The sequence below is a fragment of the Aythya ferina genome (assembly GCF_964211825.1).
Source record: "Aythya ferina genome assembly, chromosome: 9".
Classification (NCBI taxonomy): domain Eukaryota; kingdom Metazoa; phylum Chordata; class Aves; order Anseriformes; family Anatidae; genus Aythya; species Aythya ferina.
Genome location: NC_140305.1, coordinates 26632042 through 26651827, shown reverse-complemented (window position 1 = coordinate 26651827; position 19786 = coordinate 26632042). Strand labels below are relative to the sequence as shown.

The following is a 19786-nucleotide window of genomic DNA, read 5'->3' as shown; positions in this document are numbered from 1 at the left end:
ATGGCAATTTTCACACATGATGCCAGTGATATTTATTTCTGCCAGGCAAAAGGCGCTCGGTTTCATATGCAACATCATGCTTTCTGCTTCCTGGCCTGCCTTTAATCTAGGGCTGTGTTTATGTAATGCAATAGAAATGTTGCTAACATGATTATACTTTTATATCTTATTAGCTCAAATACTGAGTACAATAAAATGGAAAACTGTTTAAATTTTATGTTTAAGTGCTTGAGATAAGAGCTCTTGTAAATGAAATGTGATTACATTTCTGTAATAGATCTTCTCTGTCTTTTAGTACTTTGTTTAGCTATGTAATTCTATTGGGATTGCTGCTTCGAAGTTTGACTTTTAGAAATATCCATGTAAAATGCTCACACAAATAAACAATGAGCGCCAATCTGTTGAAAACTCAGTATCTCCTGCCTGAAAAAGAAAATCGTTGCTAGATAGTTTTCTTTGTGATAACCAATTTGAATTAATTCCCTAACATCACCTTGAATTTCCATCTGTGTAACCCTGATGTTCTTAAGCGTTTTGCATTTACCTAATGCTCTGGGCTATTTTCACTTAGCATGTATGGAAAACTGTGACTATCTTAAAACTGGAGATGATATGAATAACAATTGTTTGCTGATCTTACCCTGTATCTCCCTGGATAACCTGCAGTCTGCAAAGGCTGAGTAAGTGGCAGATAGCTTTTGTCATCTCTTATCCAGGCTGTACACTTGTAAGGAAGAGCAGGGATAATCGCCTAAATCTAATTAGGGGTTAAAAGAGGCCATGACTGTGATGTGGCAGTGAGACACCTTACTGTATCAATCCTGTTTGCATTAGAAAAATAAGGTTGTCATATTGATTATTCAAATTAGCTTATATTGGCCATGGCTCAATGGTGTGCATCGCAGCTGAAGCACTTGAAGGTCCCAGCTTTTCAGAGAAGACCTATGCTTATAGCATATATTATGTGGTGTCTTGTTTCCTAATTTAGGGGGCTTAAAACTAAGGCTGAGGGAGTTTTATCAGGAGAATTAAAGGTTTAAGTGACCATCAGAAAATGAATTTGCGCTTTCATGTGTGATATTTGTGATTGCTGAAAGCTATTAAATGAAGGCCAATAAATTTGCGTTAGATCTTTCATGGAAAAGTCACTATTGGAGTTAACAGATCTTGCAGTATTATGTTTGTGCACTAATTGATGTTTAGTTCAAAGTCGAATGGAGCTAAAAGAGTAAAGTAATTGCATTCAGATCAATTCCACGTTCAAGGGATAGTGAATTCCCTTGGCTGTAACTTTGGGGCCTGTGTTTTAATTTAAGAATCTACCTGGTGCTGGGCTATTACAGTATTCTGAAATATTTCTCAGCGCTTGGCTTTTTGTCATTCAGCAATCACATCTGCTGACATCCTGCTAGGGTATGGATGCTCTGGAGAGTGCTAATTTCAGCCTTCCTCATTAGTCGTGATGAATGACGTAAGTGCCATACATAGAAGAGGTGAAGGGAAGGCATTTAAGAAGACCAATTTTGTGCTTTTGGAGTACACCAGGCAATACGTGTTAGGGTATGTTGTGTGTGTAGGGATTGTACCGCTAACTTTTGTGTTGGTTTGTGCAATGGACGTTATTATAGTTGTACACGAAAAAGAGCACAACTTAAATTCCAGAAATCGGGCCGTTTGCAAATGTTTCTCCATGACCGAAAGGATGCCCCCCATTTTCTGCACAGGTTGAGCATTTTTGTTTACCCTAGGTGTTGATTATGCTACGTTTCTTTCTGCTTTTAGACAAAACTATTCATAGTTAATTACTTTTCCCTTTGATGCAAGTGAGTACAAGGTTTTCAACTTTATAATTTCTTCAGTTGATTTTTCCATTTTCTTTTGTTTGTATTACCTGCTGTCGGTATCGGTGTGCCAGTTACCCATGCAAGTACGAACCCTGTAGGCTGGTGTGGTTGACTAAAAGCCACAAAGACCAGAGGAAAGGGATATATATGTATGTGTGTGTGTATATACATGCTGTGAGAACAACATATTGACCTGTTTTTTTTTTTTTTTTTAATTCTTCTGTACGAATATTCACACAACTTTCCAATATCTTGCTTGCACAGAAAGTGAAGTAGGTTTATCCTGTCGTGCCATTGTGGGGAAGTCCACTCAGCCCTGACCATTGTTTCATGAGTGTGTTTGATTGCTTGGAGTGGTTCCAGTTTCAGTTTCTGGGGACGCTGGGTTTTGGCACTTCTGTGCAAGACATAGCAGTTTTGTTTATTGTGATTGCAGCTTTCAGCCAAAACTGAAAACCAAGGAAAAAAGCCAATATACTAGATTTTATTTTATTTTTTTTCAGCAATTTCAGTATGCTGTTTCTGTGGATCAGTACATCGGGCTGCTCAGTCATTCTCTATTCTAACTCTGGTGTAATGGCTTTTGTCTTAAACCTGAATTGCAACTCTTTCTGAGGTCAGATACTCCACTGGTTATCTCACTGGTTAAATTGGCAAAGCAGAACTTTTATCATATAAAGGTCTGCAGAGGTGAAGTACTTTGGTTCTATGACCAGAAGATTTTTATGGTCAGGGAACAAGGAGCACGTATTCTCACATCTTTATTGCTTGCTTGAAGGTCTTTGATAGGTATGTCAGTATTACTGCATTTCTAGTTGCTGCATTGCATATTCTAATAAAACTTCAGCATGAAAATGCTTACCTGAGACATCACATTAGTGAAATATTGTGTGAATCTTTAGGATTGTGATGACATGCAATGTTTTTGTAGCATCAAGGAAAGCAGGAATCCCTGAAATTCAGAAAGGTTTGGAAACAGCTTCTGGATAAATGGTTTATGTTGGTGTGCCATGACATCAGAAATAATGTTGTTTTCTTCTGGTAAAATATTCATTAAAAAACATGAAATAAGACAAATATGAACAGAATTATGAAAAAGTAGAGAAAAATCCGTAGTTCCAGTAGGGAAAACAATTTCTGTTAGCGAAGGTATCTGCTCTTGCTTTGAAAGAATCCAAAAGCTTGGATCTCACGCAAGACAGCCAGCTCTGAGATGTCTGAGGCCACCACCTGGAGCTCACTTTGCTCCAAAGAATATTAATCTAAAAAATTATTAAGCTAAAAGTGCAGGATTTAGGTCTTTTATGGACAAACAGCCACCTCCAACTCCCTCCGCCAGAGAAGATGAGAATGGTGTTGCTGAAAACTTGAAGTGGGCTTTGTGATGTGCAGCTGCTATCTGTTAGTTAGGTTTGTTAACTTGAGGTTAGTGTATTTTTGTGGTTTTGTGATGGAGGTTAGAAATGCCTTTCATCAGGAACACTCGCTCAGTTTGTCAGCAGGATCAACCACGTTGCCAGGTCTTTCTGTAGGGGCTGTGATCCCCCTGCAAACCCCGCTGCTGCGGGATCTGACTGCTAATTTGTTTGTGAGATGTTTATGTAGAAGGCCTTACCTCTGCGCTGCTTTTCAGAATATTTGAAGTTACAATAGGAAGTGCTGGGTTTAATATCCAAGCTCCAAATTGCTTAAGATCCAAGTTTCCTTGGAAACTGCCATGTTCATGGTGCTTAATTTTGTCAGGAATCTCTTGGCTTCATATTAGAAAAACAACCTTTGAGGGAAATCTTGGCTGTAGAATGAGACGTTTCATATTTTTGTCTTTTCTGTCTAATTTTGGTCCACTTGGTGATAAATCAGGAGCTTGCAATACTAATTATTTTAATTTCATTGAAGGAAGGCCAAAATACAAAATGCCCAGCAAGATTTCTGGTCCAGACCTTGGCTGGCCACTTCGGGGCGGTTTGCTCCATCCCGTGAGGCCAAAGGTGCTGCTCCCACTGAGGACCTTCTCTGTGAAGTGCTGCACATGTTGCATATACAGACGGTGTTCTGTTCTTTGACGCTAGTAAAAAGCTAAAAGCACGTTAATGAAACCAAACATTTTGGAGGGTAAGATGAATAAGACCCCTGTGATGTGGTAAAATAGAGAACACTTGGAGCGTGGTGCCTTAAGGAGGTTTGAGGCCAACCCAACCACCACGAGGTGTTTAGATAACATAACTTGATTTGTTGTTTTTTTTTTGAGACATGAAATTTTCTACAAGAAATACAAATTATGATTTACTAGAACTTCCAAAGCAAATAAACTCTCTTATGTACTTAACTCACCGTAATATTTTGGGTATCAAACTTGACAGCATCAGAGCTTTCAGCCCAGGCACAGCAATGTCCCGAACACATCCGTTAGTTTTTCTCTAGGAAGTTGATGTGTAATAAGCACAAGACCAAAAGCAATTCCAGCATTGATTAATATTCTCCAATAATAACAGACTTGTAAATTATATAGTCAGAGAGCATTACAAATGCTGCAGAAAGAAATAACAAATAGCAAAATAGAGGCCTATTAGCGTTAGTTGTCTAGTTCTGCTGTTGAATTATCAGAGAGTTAATTGCTCTTGGAATCAGGAGGACTATTAGCCTTGGCAGTTAATTGAAGGAAATTAGCCTGTGCTCAGCAGGCTTGAAGTAGCTGCACCAGGTACAAACCCACCGTGACTGGTGCTGACTGGCAGCTTTCTTGACAGCTTTGAGGCACTTGATTCTTGAATACTGAAATATTATCATCAAAATATCCTTCAAGTTCTTGTCCTTGCTACTACGTGGATTTTAAAGTGCTTTTACAAGCACTGGTGACTTGGTAGCATACACGCAGTCAGTGTTGTTTTGGACTGAATACTGTAAAAATTGAAGTGTCAAGGGGGAAATTGCTGTGAATGGGGCTGAGTTAGCGATCTCTGTCGAGCTGCTCTTCATGCAAGTGTTTTTCTTCATGAGCTTCAATTAACTGGAGTTTTTGGTTGTTTTTGTTATTGTTACATTCCCATTATTTTTCAAGATGTTTGAGATTTGCAATCACTTCTTTTTTTTTTCTATTTTGATGAAGTATGATCCGTTTCCTTTCATTTGTGGCCAAGGAATTAATTTTCTATTGAGCTTGCACAGCTCATGCTCTACCTTACACCTTTTGAAAATTTGCCTTGCAACCCAGTTGAACATCGTCTGGCTTTCTCCTACACCTCAGCACCTGCTCAGACTGTTTGGGGTGCCCATCTTAGGCCAACAAGAGACTTGCAGAGGCTTTCTTTAGGGCTACGTTAAAGTGTAATAGAAACAAATTAATTGTGAAATACAGTTTGAAACCCAGGCCTCTTGTGACCAGAAATGGTACAGGCCGTGTTAGCTGAACTAGCTGGGGAGACAGAAACCAGATATCTGGGATCAAGTAGTTCTGCTTTTCTTAAGATAAGAAAGTCTTTACCTCTTTCACCCCCTGACAGTACGTACTTTACACAGAATATATTCAGAACATGGCCGCGTGCTCCTGAGGAAGATAAATTCAGGCCAAATGAAAAGGATGAAATCAGACCGCAGGGACACAAAAAGAAATAGTGAGACAGCATTTACAAATTGGGTTTTTATACCTCCCAGCAGTGATGCCTAAAAAAGCATGAGGTTTTAGTGAGCTAAAATTGGACTGAGCGCCGTCACGAGCCGTAGGATTGCAGCAAAGTGGCACTTTGTGGGTCGCAGCGAGCTGACCGTGGCTGCAAAGTGCTGCGTGCGTCCTCCGTAATAATGGAAATGTGAAAACCTGCCTTGTCTTGGTCTTGGCTTCCAGTGCATGTGGCCTAGGACTGTTGGCTCATCCTTATCTTTCATCTAATCTGTGGAAATCTATCAGCTCCGAAGGCTACAAACAAATACCTACCTTTACCGAAAAATTACTGTGCTGCACATCTTAATTTTTCCTCTGAATGCTGGCTTTTTTTTTTTTTTATCTGATTGTTTTTGAACACTAAGGGGTCGAACCACTGCTGGTTAGAGAGGAAGGAAAACAGAGAAGAGCAGATAACAAAATTCTGTGTCAGGCTCTTGTTTTTGGGGGAATGAATTCGCCTTGCATAAAGTTAGTGGGGGGACGACCTGCTATTTAAAATCCATCTGTTTACTTGTGTTCAAGTTGTGTTCTAAGAAAGAGCAATGTCTCGTGCTCTTTCAAGATGTTTCCAAAGTGTGTGAGCTTTTAATTCATCCTTATTTGATGTTCTTCCTTTGCAGGGAGTAGGGGCTGTAGGGCCATGAAGAGGCTGCGTTCTTGTGCTACGTAAATCCAGGCACGGCGTTTTGGGTTTGTTGCAGTATTTCTGGAATATAAGAACATCTCTCTGTTCAGAAGCTCTGAAGAAACTTTTGAGGTGCAAAGAGCAAAGCCAGAGCCTTGCTAACTTGGTAACTTGAAGTGTTCAGATTTCCCAGAGCAGAAACATTTCCTATAACGAAGCATTTGCACTGGGGGCGTAAGGAAAAAGTTGTCTAACTTTCAATGATGGTGTATGAAGACGACCCAAAAAAGTTCCTTAAGGTATGCACATAGCATAGGAAGTGACTGCGAGATGGGTCCCTCAGCTTCAGGAAAAATATTTTTGGTTATTAAAAAAAATAAGTAAACTGTACTTACAGATGGGTATTGGTTGTGAGCTTGTTGGCATTGACTATGGGTAAGAGACCCAAATCTGGACAAACTTAATTCAGTGAAAATATTAAATACAGATATTAGTGTGGTTTTTTTTTGTTTGTTTGTTTTTTCATGTGAACTGAGAGTGATAGGCATTACTTAAAAACAATAATAATAAAAAATTTAGTGAGATTTATTGATTTGTTTCTGAAGTTAGTACAGAAGAATAGAAGATAGTCACTGTAAAACATTCAGTAATAAAATGCATACCTGTACAAAACAACCTTACCGTGCAGGTAGTATCTTACAGTGGGGGTTTTGAGCAATGAGCAAAAGCAGGAAGGTTTTTTTGTTCTGTTTGTTTTTTCTCCACAGGGATTAGTAGAAAGTTGTTGGCCAGCAAGTGAGTTTTAAATACTTAATATAGATTTTTTTTATTTTTTATTTTTACCTAAAAGACTTCGTCCATTTGGAATGAATGCATAAAACAGAATCTTCAAAACCAAAGTACAAGTAATTAATATGGACAAATTTCATGTTAACTTGTTTCATAGGAATTGTTAACTTTATTTTTATTAAACATTTAATGAGGAACATGCTTATTGTTTCCTTAAGCACAATTTTCATGAGCATTCACTACATTTTGTGCAGTTTGTGATGAAGTTAAACAATGATGGATCTGTTTAAATACGACGAGACTTCTGTGTGGCGTAGTGAGCTGTGCGTACTTGTAGCATTTACAAAAGATGTTACAGAACTTGTTTAATGTGCAGAGATAGTATTAAAAAAAATGAAATGGGCTTGAGGTTTCCTTGTGTGGTGCTTTTTCTTTTTCTTTTTTTTCTATCAGTAGACTGAGGGCCTGAAGGAATAGAGGAAGTGAATGGACACCAATGTATCCAAATATCTCATTTTGCCTAAAAGCAAGTGCCGGCAGATAAATGCCCATAAAGGGATTTCTTTCTTAAGCCCCATGGATTTTTTTTGCAACTTTTTGTGTGAGTTAGAAATGAAAACCATTCATCTAGTGCCCCAAAGAACGGCCTTATTGAATGGAATAACAGTGTAATGTACCATTGAAGGCAGGATTGAAAGTGATTATCTTGTTAACTCTTGACAGTTACCGCCAGCTTGAAATAGAACTGGCAGGCTTGATTTGCAAATGAATTAGAGCTTTTTCATTTTGTGCCAGGATCATCTTTTTATATTCTGATATGACAGATGCTATGTTCCATGCTTTTGTTTCTCTTCAGTTTTATACTTGCAAATAAAAAACAAAAGATTATGATAGTAATTTTATTTGCATCTTTTCTCTAGGAGTTTATTCTTTGTGTAGAAGTTTTTAATCTTATATTTTTCAAAAATTTGTTTAAGAATAGCATTGTTCCTGCAGAATAAAATTTCATTAGGTTAAGTACAGTAGTAATTGGGTGAAAGAGGAGGATTTAGAAGCTTTCGGAAAATGGAAAATTAATTGTACTCAAATTGTTTTAGTGTTCAGAATATTTAAATTTTCTCACTGCGTTTCACTTAAACTTAACGTTCTTCAACGCTGAGAGTTGAGCGCAGTTGAAGAAAATCTAACAGTTAAAATACTTATCCTAAAAGTATGCTAATAGAAATGCATGTGTAATTAGTTTCAGACTTAATGCTGATAAACTGTGTTTATATTCTGCAGTCATCCAAACACAGATGGTAAGGTGTTCAGTATGATAATTATTGTGCACTCTTTATATGTTCCTCATTAACCTGTAACACTCTTTACTAGTCCAGAGAGTTTTTACTATAGTTATGCTTACCAGCATTAAAACTTGCTCTGCTTTGTTTAATATTCAGTGCAGTGTTCTGTGCATCTACAGTGCTGTGCTTTTTGCTACTTTTGTAATCTGTTTTGTACTTTGAGACTAATTAGCAACAATTCCTACTACCACTGACGTCCATTAGTGAAATGTTTTCATACACTTTCACCTACAGGATGTGTTTTAATTGAATATCTACTAAATAATATTACAGAAAAGGTAAAGCAGGCCAAAGATGTCTAATTTATTTAAAACTACCAAATAATCTGGTGAACAGAGACAGCGATGCTCCGAAGTCTGAAGCTTAATTGCTCATGTTTGCTGGGAATTCAAACCTTGATTAACAAGGTTTTACTCTTTGGGAAGGGAACCTTGTGCACTGAATAGGGAGGGGGGAAAAAAGACCGACAGCATCCAAACCAAAACAATCTCCCCCACACATACATGTATAAAAACTCCAAGGACTTGCAAAGTATGAGGTCCTTTGAATTTTCAGGTTTATCTGAGGAATTGCTTGAACTGGCAACCGGGATAAAGAAATCTGCTTTGATAGTTTATAAGATTTTTATATCTGATCTGAAGTCTTGCTGAAACCAAACTGGGAGCTTTTTTGGGTAGTTATTTTGGTTCTCATTTATCTGTGAAATACTTACGGAGAAAAGGTTTTTTGGTTTTGTTTTTTTTTTTTTTTTGTAGGTTCTATTTGAAAATATTGATGCTATCAACACTATATTTTGTTTTTTCTTCCTCTGTTTAGCTTCAGTGTTTATTTCAATTGCATAAAATCTTGAATTTTACTCTCTGAGACAGGGTTATATATATTTTTCCCTCTTGAATATTTGATAAGGTCTCTAGGGTACTGATTTTTCTTTTCTCTAGGATAACATATTATGGAAATTGTTTCACCTTGTGTCCTATTTAAAGTCCCTGGTTTTAGCATGATTCAATTTAGCTTGCATTATATTCATCTGAGTTCTTCAGCAGTTCCAAGTTATTCCGTATGTGTTGGTGTGTGGGGGTGACTCCTGCTTTTCTTCCTGCTTTTGATAAGTGACCTTCATATGATCTTCTTGAATCTTTATTAGATTTAAATTTATTAGTAATTGGCCAAACTTCTTACCATTTTTCCCGAGTGAAATAAATTCTTTGGTTGACTGGAGTGGGGGAGCCACTGAGCACAATAACATCAGATTTTGAAGCCCTTACACTTCGGGATCATTCCAGACCATTGGATGTGATATTAAGAGCAAAACAACATTCAAGATTCTTCAAAAATGTCATGGATGTCTTTTTCTAGCAGTCAGAGTGAAGGTCTTCCTAAGCATTCCCTCTTTTTGATGGGCGTTTACTGTGCACAAAAGGCTACGAAGAGTAGCATCAAGTCAATAGTTTAGCTATAGCTCATCCTGTTGAACTCTTACGTGCAAAATAAAATTCTCAAGTAATGTATTATGCTGCTTTTCTGAATGCTTGGTACCATCAGAATAACAGCCAGATTATTGGCCTGTCTTTCCTCTCACCTGTACCCTCTCTGATGTTGGCATTGCACTGCTAAATCATTTTCACTATTCTGTTTTTGTTTGGTTAGATCTTCCAGTAATGGGACAAAACAGGGGTTTTAGACTCTAGGAGCCACAGTTCTTAAATCCATTGCAGTTGTCAAGGAATTATCTTTGAGGTGAATGTAGTATGGAGTTTTTTTAAACTTATTTAAGTACTAGATTTCAAGGATTTTGATTTTCATTACTGTACTTCAGAAGTGGTCATAAAGGTTTTGTATCTCAAATGTGCCAACAGGGCTTTGTTTCCTGCTGTATCTTTTTTTCTCTATTTTCAAGCACTTTGAGGGCATTTTTTTTTTTTAGTTCATAGATTTAACTGGTAGTATTGTTTGTATACACCATTTGGTTACTTTCAAAAAGTCAGGTTTTTTCCTTCATCTTTATGTAAGAGAGGCAGGAGGAAATGGCTTTCCTGTATGGTTTTCCCTTCTTGTCTTTTGTAATTTCCCTTTGACGTAATTTCCACTTATGGCTACAAAAATACAAACCCTACTTTTCAGGATTTCTTTTATAACCCAGAAAATGTTAACTAGTAGTGTTGAAGAGTAAGTTATTTGCTGGAGTTCTGTTTCTACGCGTTATGTAGCCTTTACAGGCAGTTGTGCCAGACCACTGGTGTGGTGTTGGACCAGCTTGTCACTGAAAGTCTGTAGGCCTGGATTTACCTATTCACTTGGGAGGCTCAGCACTCTTAAAAATGGTATCGGAGGAGAGGACAGGCATACGGCTTAGTTTTTAAGTAACCTTTGTTGTGTCTTTCAAAGCCTACTGAAATAAGTATTTATGGTCTGTAGTCAGATTTGGAAACATCAGCCTATAATTTTACATCAAACGCAACAATACAAAACCTATAAAATTTAGTGGAATATGATGGGGGTATCAATTTCTAAAAACCGCGTTCAGGACTCTGCAACAAGTACGTAGTACCTTCTGAACATCCAAATGTGATAATCACATGTATTTGTTCTGGTTATTTCTGATAGTAGGCGGTTTTGTGTTGGGCTTTGTTTGTTTTTCTCCCTGTTCCAGGCTTTGATTTTTTCTGGAATTGGACAAAGGCATGATCTGGCTATAACTGTTTTGCTCTTGATGTCTGGCATGTTTTGTGAGCTTGACAAAGTCTGTGAAGCTATTCCAGAACATTACCTGGTTTAAAACTTTGTGTAAATGCATCACTAAACAGTGATAAGGCCACAAGTGCATTTCAGGCCGCCAACCAATTGAGTGTGTATGTGTGCACACAATGCCTTATTCCTAATATTCCTCCTGCTCTAATGTTTGATAATTGGAATACCTTCAATCTGATCATACAGGCCTTCAAGGCTGAAGAAATTAAATCCATCAAAGATCGAACATAAAATAAGCAGAAGTGAGGGAGCAGCCCTCTGTCTTGGGATATCCCAGGGTAGAAGTAAACAGAGTGTAATCACATGGAAAACTAATTTTCTTCTTGCCAGGAATATGCAGTGCTCAGCTCTGGTCTGGGAAATCATGAGATTTCCATTGAAAGCCTTTGAAAAAAGGCTTTGAAAAAATTTCGGCCACTGAAAGAAAGTCTTGTCACAGGTTAGTAGAGTTTTGGATGGGGGATTTCCACATTCTGAGAGAGAAAGGAAGTTGCTACCAGCTGTTTGCTGTTTTGGTGTGTTCTGTTTCTTTGTTTTTTTTTTTATGCAAATGCTGGAATTTAGTCAGAACTTGGAGTATTAACAGTGATGCTATATTGACTTAGTACTCAGGGCTAGTGTAATAAATTCCGTAGCCGAATGTGTTTTACAGGGTGCTAAGTATTCATTAGACTTCCAAGATTAGTTGGGAATTGACAGTTCATTGATAGGAGACACGTAATTAATGAGGTGAAGGTAGGTGCGGGTTACAGTGGAGTAGGTAGTCAAAACTAGTAAGAGACGCTCTTCTTGTATGCATGTCTGATATTCATAAAGACATCTGAAGACTTCAGCTGTTTGTTTTGAGGTTGTTTATGTAGAATGCAAGTTGGGATTGATAGCATGCAAAAGAAAAGTAGCAGCTGCATGTGCTGCTCGGAGGAAGTTCTGTAGGGAAGACCATTAAATGAGTGGAAGCAGTAGAAGCATGTTAACATGATGACGGAGAACGGCAAAACACAAAGTTATTTCAAGAAGACTATAAGCGTTCTTCATTGAAGAGAAATATTGGGAGAAAGAAAAGGGATTTATTTGAAATGATACTTGGCAGATTATTGAAAGCAGTATGTGCTTTTTGAGTGATCCAACAGATTTTTAGAAGGGGGCTCCATCATAATTTTTTTTATAGTAATTCAGGACAATGTTGCCTGATCAACACTAGCACTTTGGCATTCATGAAGAGAGGGATTAAAAGGCATTTATGAAAGACTGCGGTGTAGCACGACCTGAACTGCTGCATCTGGCCTTGCTCTTTGCAGTTTGTAGTTAATATTGTGGAACTGGAGGGGATCCTGCCAAAGGCCTTGCTAATGAGGAGGTGATTTATTTATTCATTTGGCTCCTGAAGAGCAAAATCAGATGTTAGGACTGCTTAGAGTGGTGTAGAGGCCACCAAGATGGTGAGGCCAGAGCACTTGCCCTGTGAGGGGGCTGGAGGCCTCGGGCCAGGCACATGGCAAAGAGACGGCCATGAGGGCGCCTGGCAGCCGCCACACGGGCTGAGGAGACGGGGCCAGGCTCAAGTTGTGTCTGGTGGGAGGAAGGAGAACCAGCACAGCTGAAAAAAGAGACATTTGGACTAGATAAAAGGAGAGGCCCTCTCAGCAGGGCCACGGAGTCAGTAAAATGGGCCTCAGAGTTGATCCTGCCGTGAGCAGGTGGAAGGGCTGCAGGCCTCCAGAGGCCCTTCTACCGGAGCTGTCCTGTGACTAGCAATTACTCCAAAATATCCCCAGATATAGGTAATCTACAGAATTATCCTGTGACCTATGGGTTCTAACCAAAAAACAATGGCAAAGGAAATCGCTAACTGTGAATACAAGGGAAGTCTTGAGAGTGAGTTGGTAACAACTTGAGGAGAACTGAAGAACATGAATTGGTTTGTTTTCATTTTAAATACAGCTTAAAAAAATGCAGGATCCTTCTAGTTTCTACTAACCTGAATAGCAGCACAGAGTAAACTTAGTCAAAAATTAAGTCAACTTTCACTCTGGTTTAGTAAAACATTATCATCTGATAAAAATAACTAAATTAACATAACTTTCTTATAGCCTTTCTAAGGGTACTGTAATACTGGTTGTGCATAAAGCTGTATCTACCTTTTTTTTTGTAGTGTTTTATGGCATTAATGATTGAAGTATTCAGTAAAAATGGAAGGTTTGTTTATGCTTTGAAGCCCATGGTGACTGAGCTGCGGTTTTACATAAAGCAATATTTGAAATATAGTATTAACAAGAATCTTATTTGGATAATTATTTTTAACTAGAAATAAAATGATGCCGTGGCTTCGCTAGGTGTCCTGGCTGATTGATGCATGGCAGCCTCCGGCTGGAAAGAGGTTTTCATTGAAAGTGACAGGTGCCACAAGGTTTATTTAGGACAACCTCAACCTTGTCCTGGTTAGTTTGATAATGTTTGCCTTATGTATGTTCAACCACTGCATTTCCTGCGTTAGAGCCTTGTGTTACACCAATATTACTATCTGTGCTGCCTCAACTACAAATTGGATGAACAGCCAGTGACACTTTTTCAATATTATTACATTAAACCAAGTGGATTTTGATTGATAACCTAATATTCAACTAATGCAAAACATCAATCATGGCAAGTATATTAATTATTTAATATTGCAGTCTAATTCAGAAATCGATGTGCTGCATGAGGGGAAGGGAAACTCACTGTTCCCAGAAGACTTAAGACAGGGAATGATTAAAAAAAACCTGCTGTACTCTTGTGTGTTAGTTCGATACAAATCTTTATTCATTTGCCAATAATCTCTTCGCATTTTCCACTTCAGGACCATTTTTATCAGTTTTGAGACCTATAATTGAATTAAGCCTGCTTTCAGCACAGGGCAGAAAGAGTTGCACCAGTATTGATGAAGTCATGACAGGGACAGCAGAGGAGACAGACCACTAAGCAGGGCAGGTTTTATACCATTGCTTGGGAGCTCCTAACATCAGCTTCTTGGATGCTTCCCAAGTAATTAATTTCTTTAAGGCCATTTAGCACCTCAAAACAGATGTGAAAGACAGTTCCTTTTTAAATATTGTACAGACTGGACTGATATTTTCTTGTTTAAAAATGCTAAATAATGGTGTAGGAAAAGTGCATCTTTTCTGTTGGTTCATCCATGGTTTATTCAAATAGAGCAAAAGCACGTAGACTTTTTTGAAAGCTTTGAAAAATAAAAGCTTTTTACGTAAGGAGACTGAGGTACAGCACAGCAAGGTTGGAAAATGCACCATTGAACATGGACTTACTCTGTATAATAAAACTTAATATGCTTTAGCCCTTTTTTTTGTGTGTAACTTCACATTATGCTTTCTGTAACCAATACTATGTGTTCAAGAGAACAGAATTTCAGTCTTGCATGGTTTGCTGTCTCAGAGGTCTAAAGTTGTTTTTAATTCTGTGGTTTGATAGAGGTTTATAATTTCTTGAAAAAATAATGTTATAAGTATAAAATCTACATTACATTATACAGTTCAATAACTGATTATTTTAAATACTTCTGGGGACAGTTTCTCCTTGTTTGGCATGGTTACAGCCCATCTTCCTCAAAAGATACCGTCACATTTTTGGAAGCAGATAGAAAGCAGAAGCCAGCTTCCTTTGTTTAGTAGCTTGGGACTTGGGGATTTAGGGGATTTATTATTGTTGTTTTTTTTTTCTTGTTTTGTTCTTTTATTTTTGATGTGGCAGAGAATAGACATCTAACACTTTTCAGGTAACTTTGTCAAACTGGGCAAACTGTTTATGTTGCTCCAGGATGGCAAGCTTGAGCTGTATGCACGTAGCAAGATTCTTTAAGTTGCACTCTGAATTCTGTTTGCTTTTCCTTTTTTTGATAGTTTAGTCATTGTTTTCTCTTATCAGTTATCTTAATGCCACAATACTTCTCATTTTTGAGAAGTACCCACCAATTTTATTACTCTCACAAATTTTATTATTGAAGCAGTGAGAAAGCAGAACCATAAAGTCATTGAATGCTGATTTGATAAATACCACTGTACACTGTCTTCTTTTAATAATTTCAATATTCGGTAGTGGGATAATTATATATATATATTTTTTAATTATTTTTTAAATGAGTGTCCTCTTGCTTTGCTGAAGTTTATAGCAATTTTAAGGCAGGTAAAATTTAAGGTTCTAAATAATTCTGTAATTATGCATTTGAATAATCAATACTTCATAAATATTTTAATGATTTAGATATTAAAAATGAAAATTTTACTTGAGAAATTTCATGGCTTTGACATTTCTGAGTTAAACATAAATTGTTGTAGACAAGGGTTTAGCAACTATTTAGAACTTCTGTTCTTCTGTTACAGGGACCCTGGAAACATCAAAGCTGGATTAGAACATCTGGTAAGTTTTAATTTTCTCTTGAACATTTGCATCATCTTTGATATCTGCATTCCAAATGAACACTTTTGAATGAGCTTTGAATACCTTGAATTGAGAAAGTCAACCATTTCCCAGAGGGTCAGCTTACTGTTATAATGTGAAGGCACTTACATTTTCATTTATCTTACCATTTCAAGGGAATTTTAATTTTTTTTAATTACTTTTTTTGATGTAGAGATGAAATAAAATGGACTACAATCCTTGGATTGATGATTGCCTTAATTATAAACAAAAATTGTTTGGTGTAGGATTTTTGGCATATCCTGATCTGAAAACAACAAACTTGTAATAAAAAAAAAAAAAAAACAAAAAAAACCCGCACACACACAATCAAATATTGCATGCATAAATATGGTATGTTTTAGTAATTTGAACTCTTTGAAAGAAGTGCACAGCTTTGTTTTTTCTGTTGTCTTTGCTTTATGAATAATGTATTGACTTAAATTCCATTCAGTGCTGCAGTATAAAATAATAATTGAGATGCAAAATATTTTTGGTTTAAGTAAACATATTCAAACCGCAAGTGATGGCAAGACATACTTAGCATTAAAAACTAATCAGTTGATCAAAACTGGAAAAAAAAACAATATTGTCACAAGTCTGAAGCTCGTTGAGCTTAGACTGTTAGTATCAGCAATCATCTGAACATTAAGTAGTTCATCTAAACAAATTATTAAATCCCATTAAATCAAAATATTCACTATTAATGGCACATATATTTCAATACCTCAGGAGAAGTGTTGAAATTTGTGTTTAATTTTTCATACAATATCTAAATAATACATACTGTTACATATACTGTTCTATACTGCTATTAAAATAAAATCTTATTGCAGTGTATTGCACGAGCATTTGAAAAAAATTGCTTTTCTGTTGTTGCTTCCCATTTTTGGAATCACTTGGGAAATATGATTTGTAGGCGCATGTATACCAATATCTTGTTGGAGTAACAGCAGGATGAAAACGATGTATATTCGGGCACAGTTGTCAGCAGTTTCCCTTTTATAATGGTGGCATATTAAATGTTCCATTGCAACTAGTATTTTGAATCTGTAAGTGGAATAAATAGCTGAATGTTATGAATAGTTCTAAAAGCAGTCTTAAAATTAATCTTGTTTGCTAGTTTCATAGGTAGCTTGCATGCTAGTTGAATCTCTTAAATAAATTTTTTAAATGTTTCATTCCTCTGCTGGTGTCAGGTTGTTGTAATCTGATGGGTTCAGAGAATTTTTCTAATGCATTATAAAGATGCTGTAGTCTTGACAGATGACCATGACTGGTACTTTTTCTAAATTGGGAGTGCTGCAGTAGCTGAAGCTGCAGGTCTGATTTATAACGTCACCTCGAACCAGCAGGTTCAGAAGGAAGAGGCTCTGTGGTTTTCGAGGAGCATGGGCAGGGGATGGTGGACCAGGAATAGTGTTCACTCACGTTCAGAGCTTCTCTGGGATTTGGGGGGAAATGTACTGGGAAGAAGCTCTGCAGGGTAATGAAACCTGAACTTCTTTGACATGGTAACTCACTGTATGTTTGAATAATTTCATCTTCATGAAATACATTAGCTGCTTTGTATTTCTGTGAAAGATCTTTCAAAACCTCCAGGTCCTTGAGACTTTTTTTTCCTTTTCCATGTGATCTCAGAAGATCTGTCCTGGGAACAGGTGCTCAAGGAAATTAACAGCTTCCCATGACGCTCATGGATGGGAGAGCTCATACTGGAAACTTTTATATCTCAGTGTTATGTCAGACAAGTTCACAAAGACCTTTTAAGCTCCAGTAAATTATAGGGATATTCCTCAGAAGAGTTAAGCCACACCATTGCTCTTGTTCTTCTGCTTTAAATTACTGCATGTCCAAATACCTGGAAAGAACTGGTTTTCCTCCCATTTCCCCAAAGCTGACAATGAAAAAAGAAGAGTCTTCATATTGAGGGGGCAATCTGCTGTTTAATCCTTTATTTAAAATGGGATGTGTGTTCTTGTATGTATGTTTTATGGACACCTTTCACCTGACTGCAGCCAGTTATGCTGCTTATGTGTGCTTCAGGCAGCTGCCGTTCTGGTACCTAGCATCTTGCTGCACACACAGCTGGTTTTACAAAATTTGGCAAGTATTTTACAAATAGTTATTTGGGAATACTCTCAGTGTAAAAACAACTGCGTTCATAAACAACTAGTTTCGTTGTAGGTTGGAGAACTTCACAGCGGGTTCATGTGGATGTTCCTGTGTCGGTGCATAAGGATGGGCAGGGTCCCCTGCCCCCTGCCCAGGCTGCCCAAATGCCCCCAGCCTGGCCTTGGCAGCTGCAGGTTCGGGGCAGCCCCAGCTCCTCGGGGCAGCCTGCACCAGGTCCTTGGCACCCTGGTGGTGAAGGATTCCTTCTGAGCACACCCTCCTGGGGGCTGCTGCCAGGGGAAGGGCTGTCCCATGGGGCTGCCCGAGCATGCAGGTGGGCACAGCTGCTCTCCCTGGTGACTGCCAAGAGCTAAATCTGCTTGGAAGCATTTATTTTAAGCGAGTTAAGAAAAAGAACCCCAAAGTTCTAAATATGGGAGAATTGGTCCTGTATTCCAAAAACTTAGGTTGTTACTTGCTGAATTATATTTTACTAATTCCTTTTTCCGGTAGCAAATTTTAAAAAGCTGTAGAAACCTTGGAGAAAAGGTTAACTGTTTGCAGCTCAGAGCAGGTGCGGTTTTCTATTCGTAGCTCAACTAAAAATGAACGGTGGAGCCATACGTGCGGTTTCTTCAGCAGAAGGATCTTATTTGTGTCTTTTGTATAAGATTTCAAGGCAATAACCTGCTTGTCCTTGTGGTCAAGCAGCAGAGTCTGTCCATTTGAAATGATGGAGAGCAGCCTGTCATTAATAGCTTGTTTAGCCCATCAGCGGTTTGTGAGAATATAGTTATTGTCTGCCAGCCCTGCAGGCGCTGCGTGGCCGCGCGTTAATCAATAACCACCAGCAGGCGCGGGTACAGCCCCGGCCAAGCCACGCAGAGCTCTGCCCGTGGAGCTGCTGCAGGTCACCCGTGACACGACCAGTTGGGTGATGTGACACCAGTTGGGTGATGTTACACCAGTTGGGTGGTGTATGGGAGGGTCAGGAATTCATAACCAACACCGGTTAACTCCATCCAGGGGCTTTTCATGCAAATGTTTCTACCAAAGATCTGCTAAAAGACAAACAAACAACAAAGGAACCTTTATCCAGGAGGTGTTAATAACTACTGCTAGGTATCACTGTTTCTTTCCTTCCTTGGAGCTCGTTTCAGCAGTTCCCTGATTGCCACCAGCCTGGTTTCAGACCTGCGGTGATGACGGACGAGTATCCCAACATGACTGGGTAGCGGTGGTTAATAGAATTGTTGGCTTTCTAACGAGCTATAAAACCAAGCAGCCAACTATTAGGGTTCACAAACAATTAATTAACACTCGTAATAAGAGTAATTATGTTTATCTTAGTATCCTGGCAAAATTCCATGCTGCTCAATTATGTTCTGCAAGCCGGAGTTCTCCCTCACTGCAGCCGTGTTGGGCTGGCTGGATGCTGGTTGTCCTATTTGAATCCAATTTAATTGAAAAGAAGATTTTTCAATAAACGTTTAAAAAATGCATTTCTTTCTCATATGTCCTTTCATAAAGTGGCTAATCATTGAAGTCTGAAGAAAAGTTCTCATTGGAAAACCACCCTGGGGAGCTGTGATTTTCATGCCCCGTGGATGGATTTTCATGGATCTTTTTTGCATCGAGGCCGTAATGTTACCAGCTAGCGTGGGGATACAGCATGGCATCTCTGAAGATGCAAGTGTGTAACTGCAAATGAACATTGAGGAACTGAAGGTAGCAATGAAGTAGTCCAGCAGAATAAACAGTAGATAAGAATAAAATAATTTTTATATACATTGAAAGTATTTAAGAACCTGAAATGTCAATTTAATCTAACATATGGGGTATCAATGGTAGTTTTCCTCGTGTTCCATTGATGAAAGCAAGAAATGCAGTCATCAGAGTTCATAAAACGGTTTATGCACATCATGGAAATCCCTACTCCTGATTAAAAATGCATCTAGTAACCTGAACCAATAAGCCCCTTTAATTTTCATCACTTTTAATTAATGAATTACTTTTTTTTTCCACGTTAAGGTTAATACTTGTTACTGTCAAAGTATCCTTCCCAGCCTACATCCCCAGATGAGCTCTGCTGACAGCTGAGGGTTGACAGCTGAGCCCAGGCTGCCCAAATCTCCCCCAGCCCAGCCTTGGGCACTGCCAGGTTCGGGGCAGCCCCAGCTCCTCGGGGCAGCCAGCACCAGGCCCTTGGTGT

At 38.3% G+C, this 19786-nt stretch overlaps 1 protein-coding gene across 3 annotated transcripts in view; it reads left to right on the top strand.

Moving 5' to 3' along the window:
- Positions 1-19786, top strand: part of RSRC1 (arginine and serine rich coiled-coil 1) — a 139672-nt gene that overhangs the window by 49738 nt on the left and 70148 nt on the right. For all 3 annotated transcript variants that reach the window (XM_084530005.1, XM_084530007.1, XM_084530006.1), the window contains one exon: positions 15384-15420. In XM_084530005.1, coding sequence (XP_084386131.1) covers positions 15384-15420 — 37 coding nt within the window. The remainder of the gene's footprint in view (positions 1-15383; positions 15421-19786) is intronic.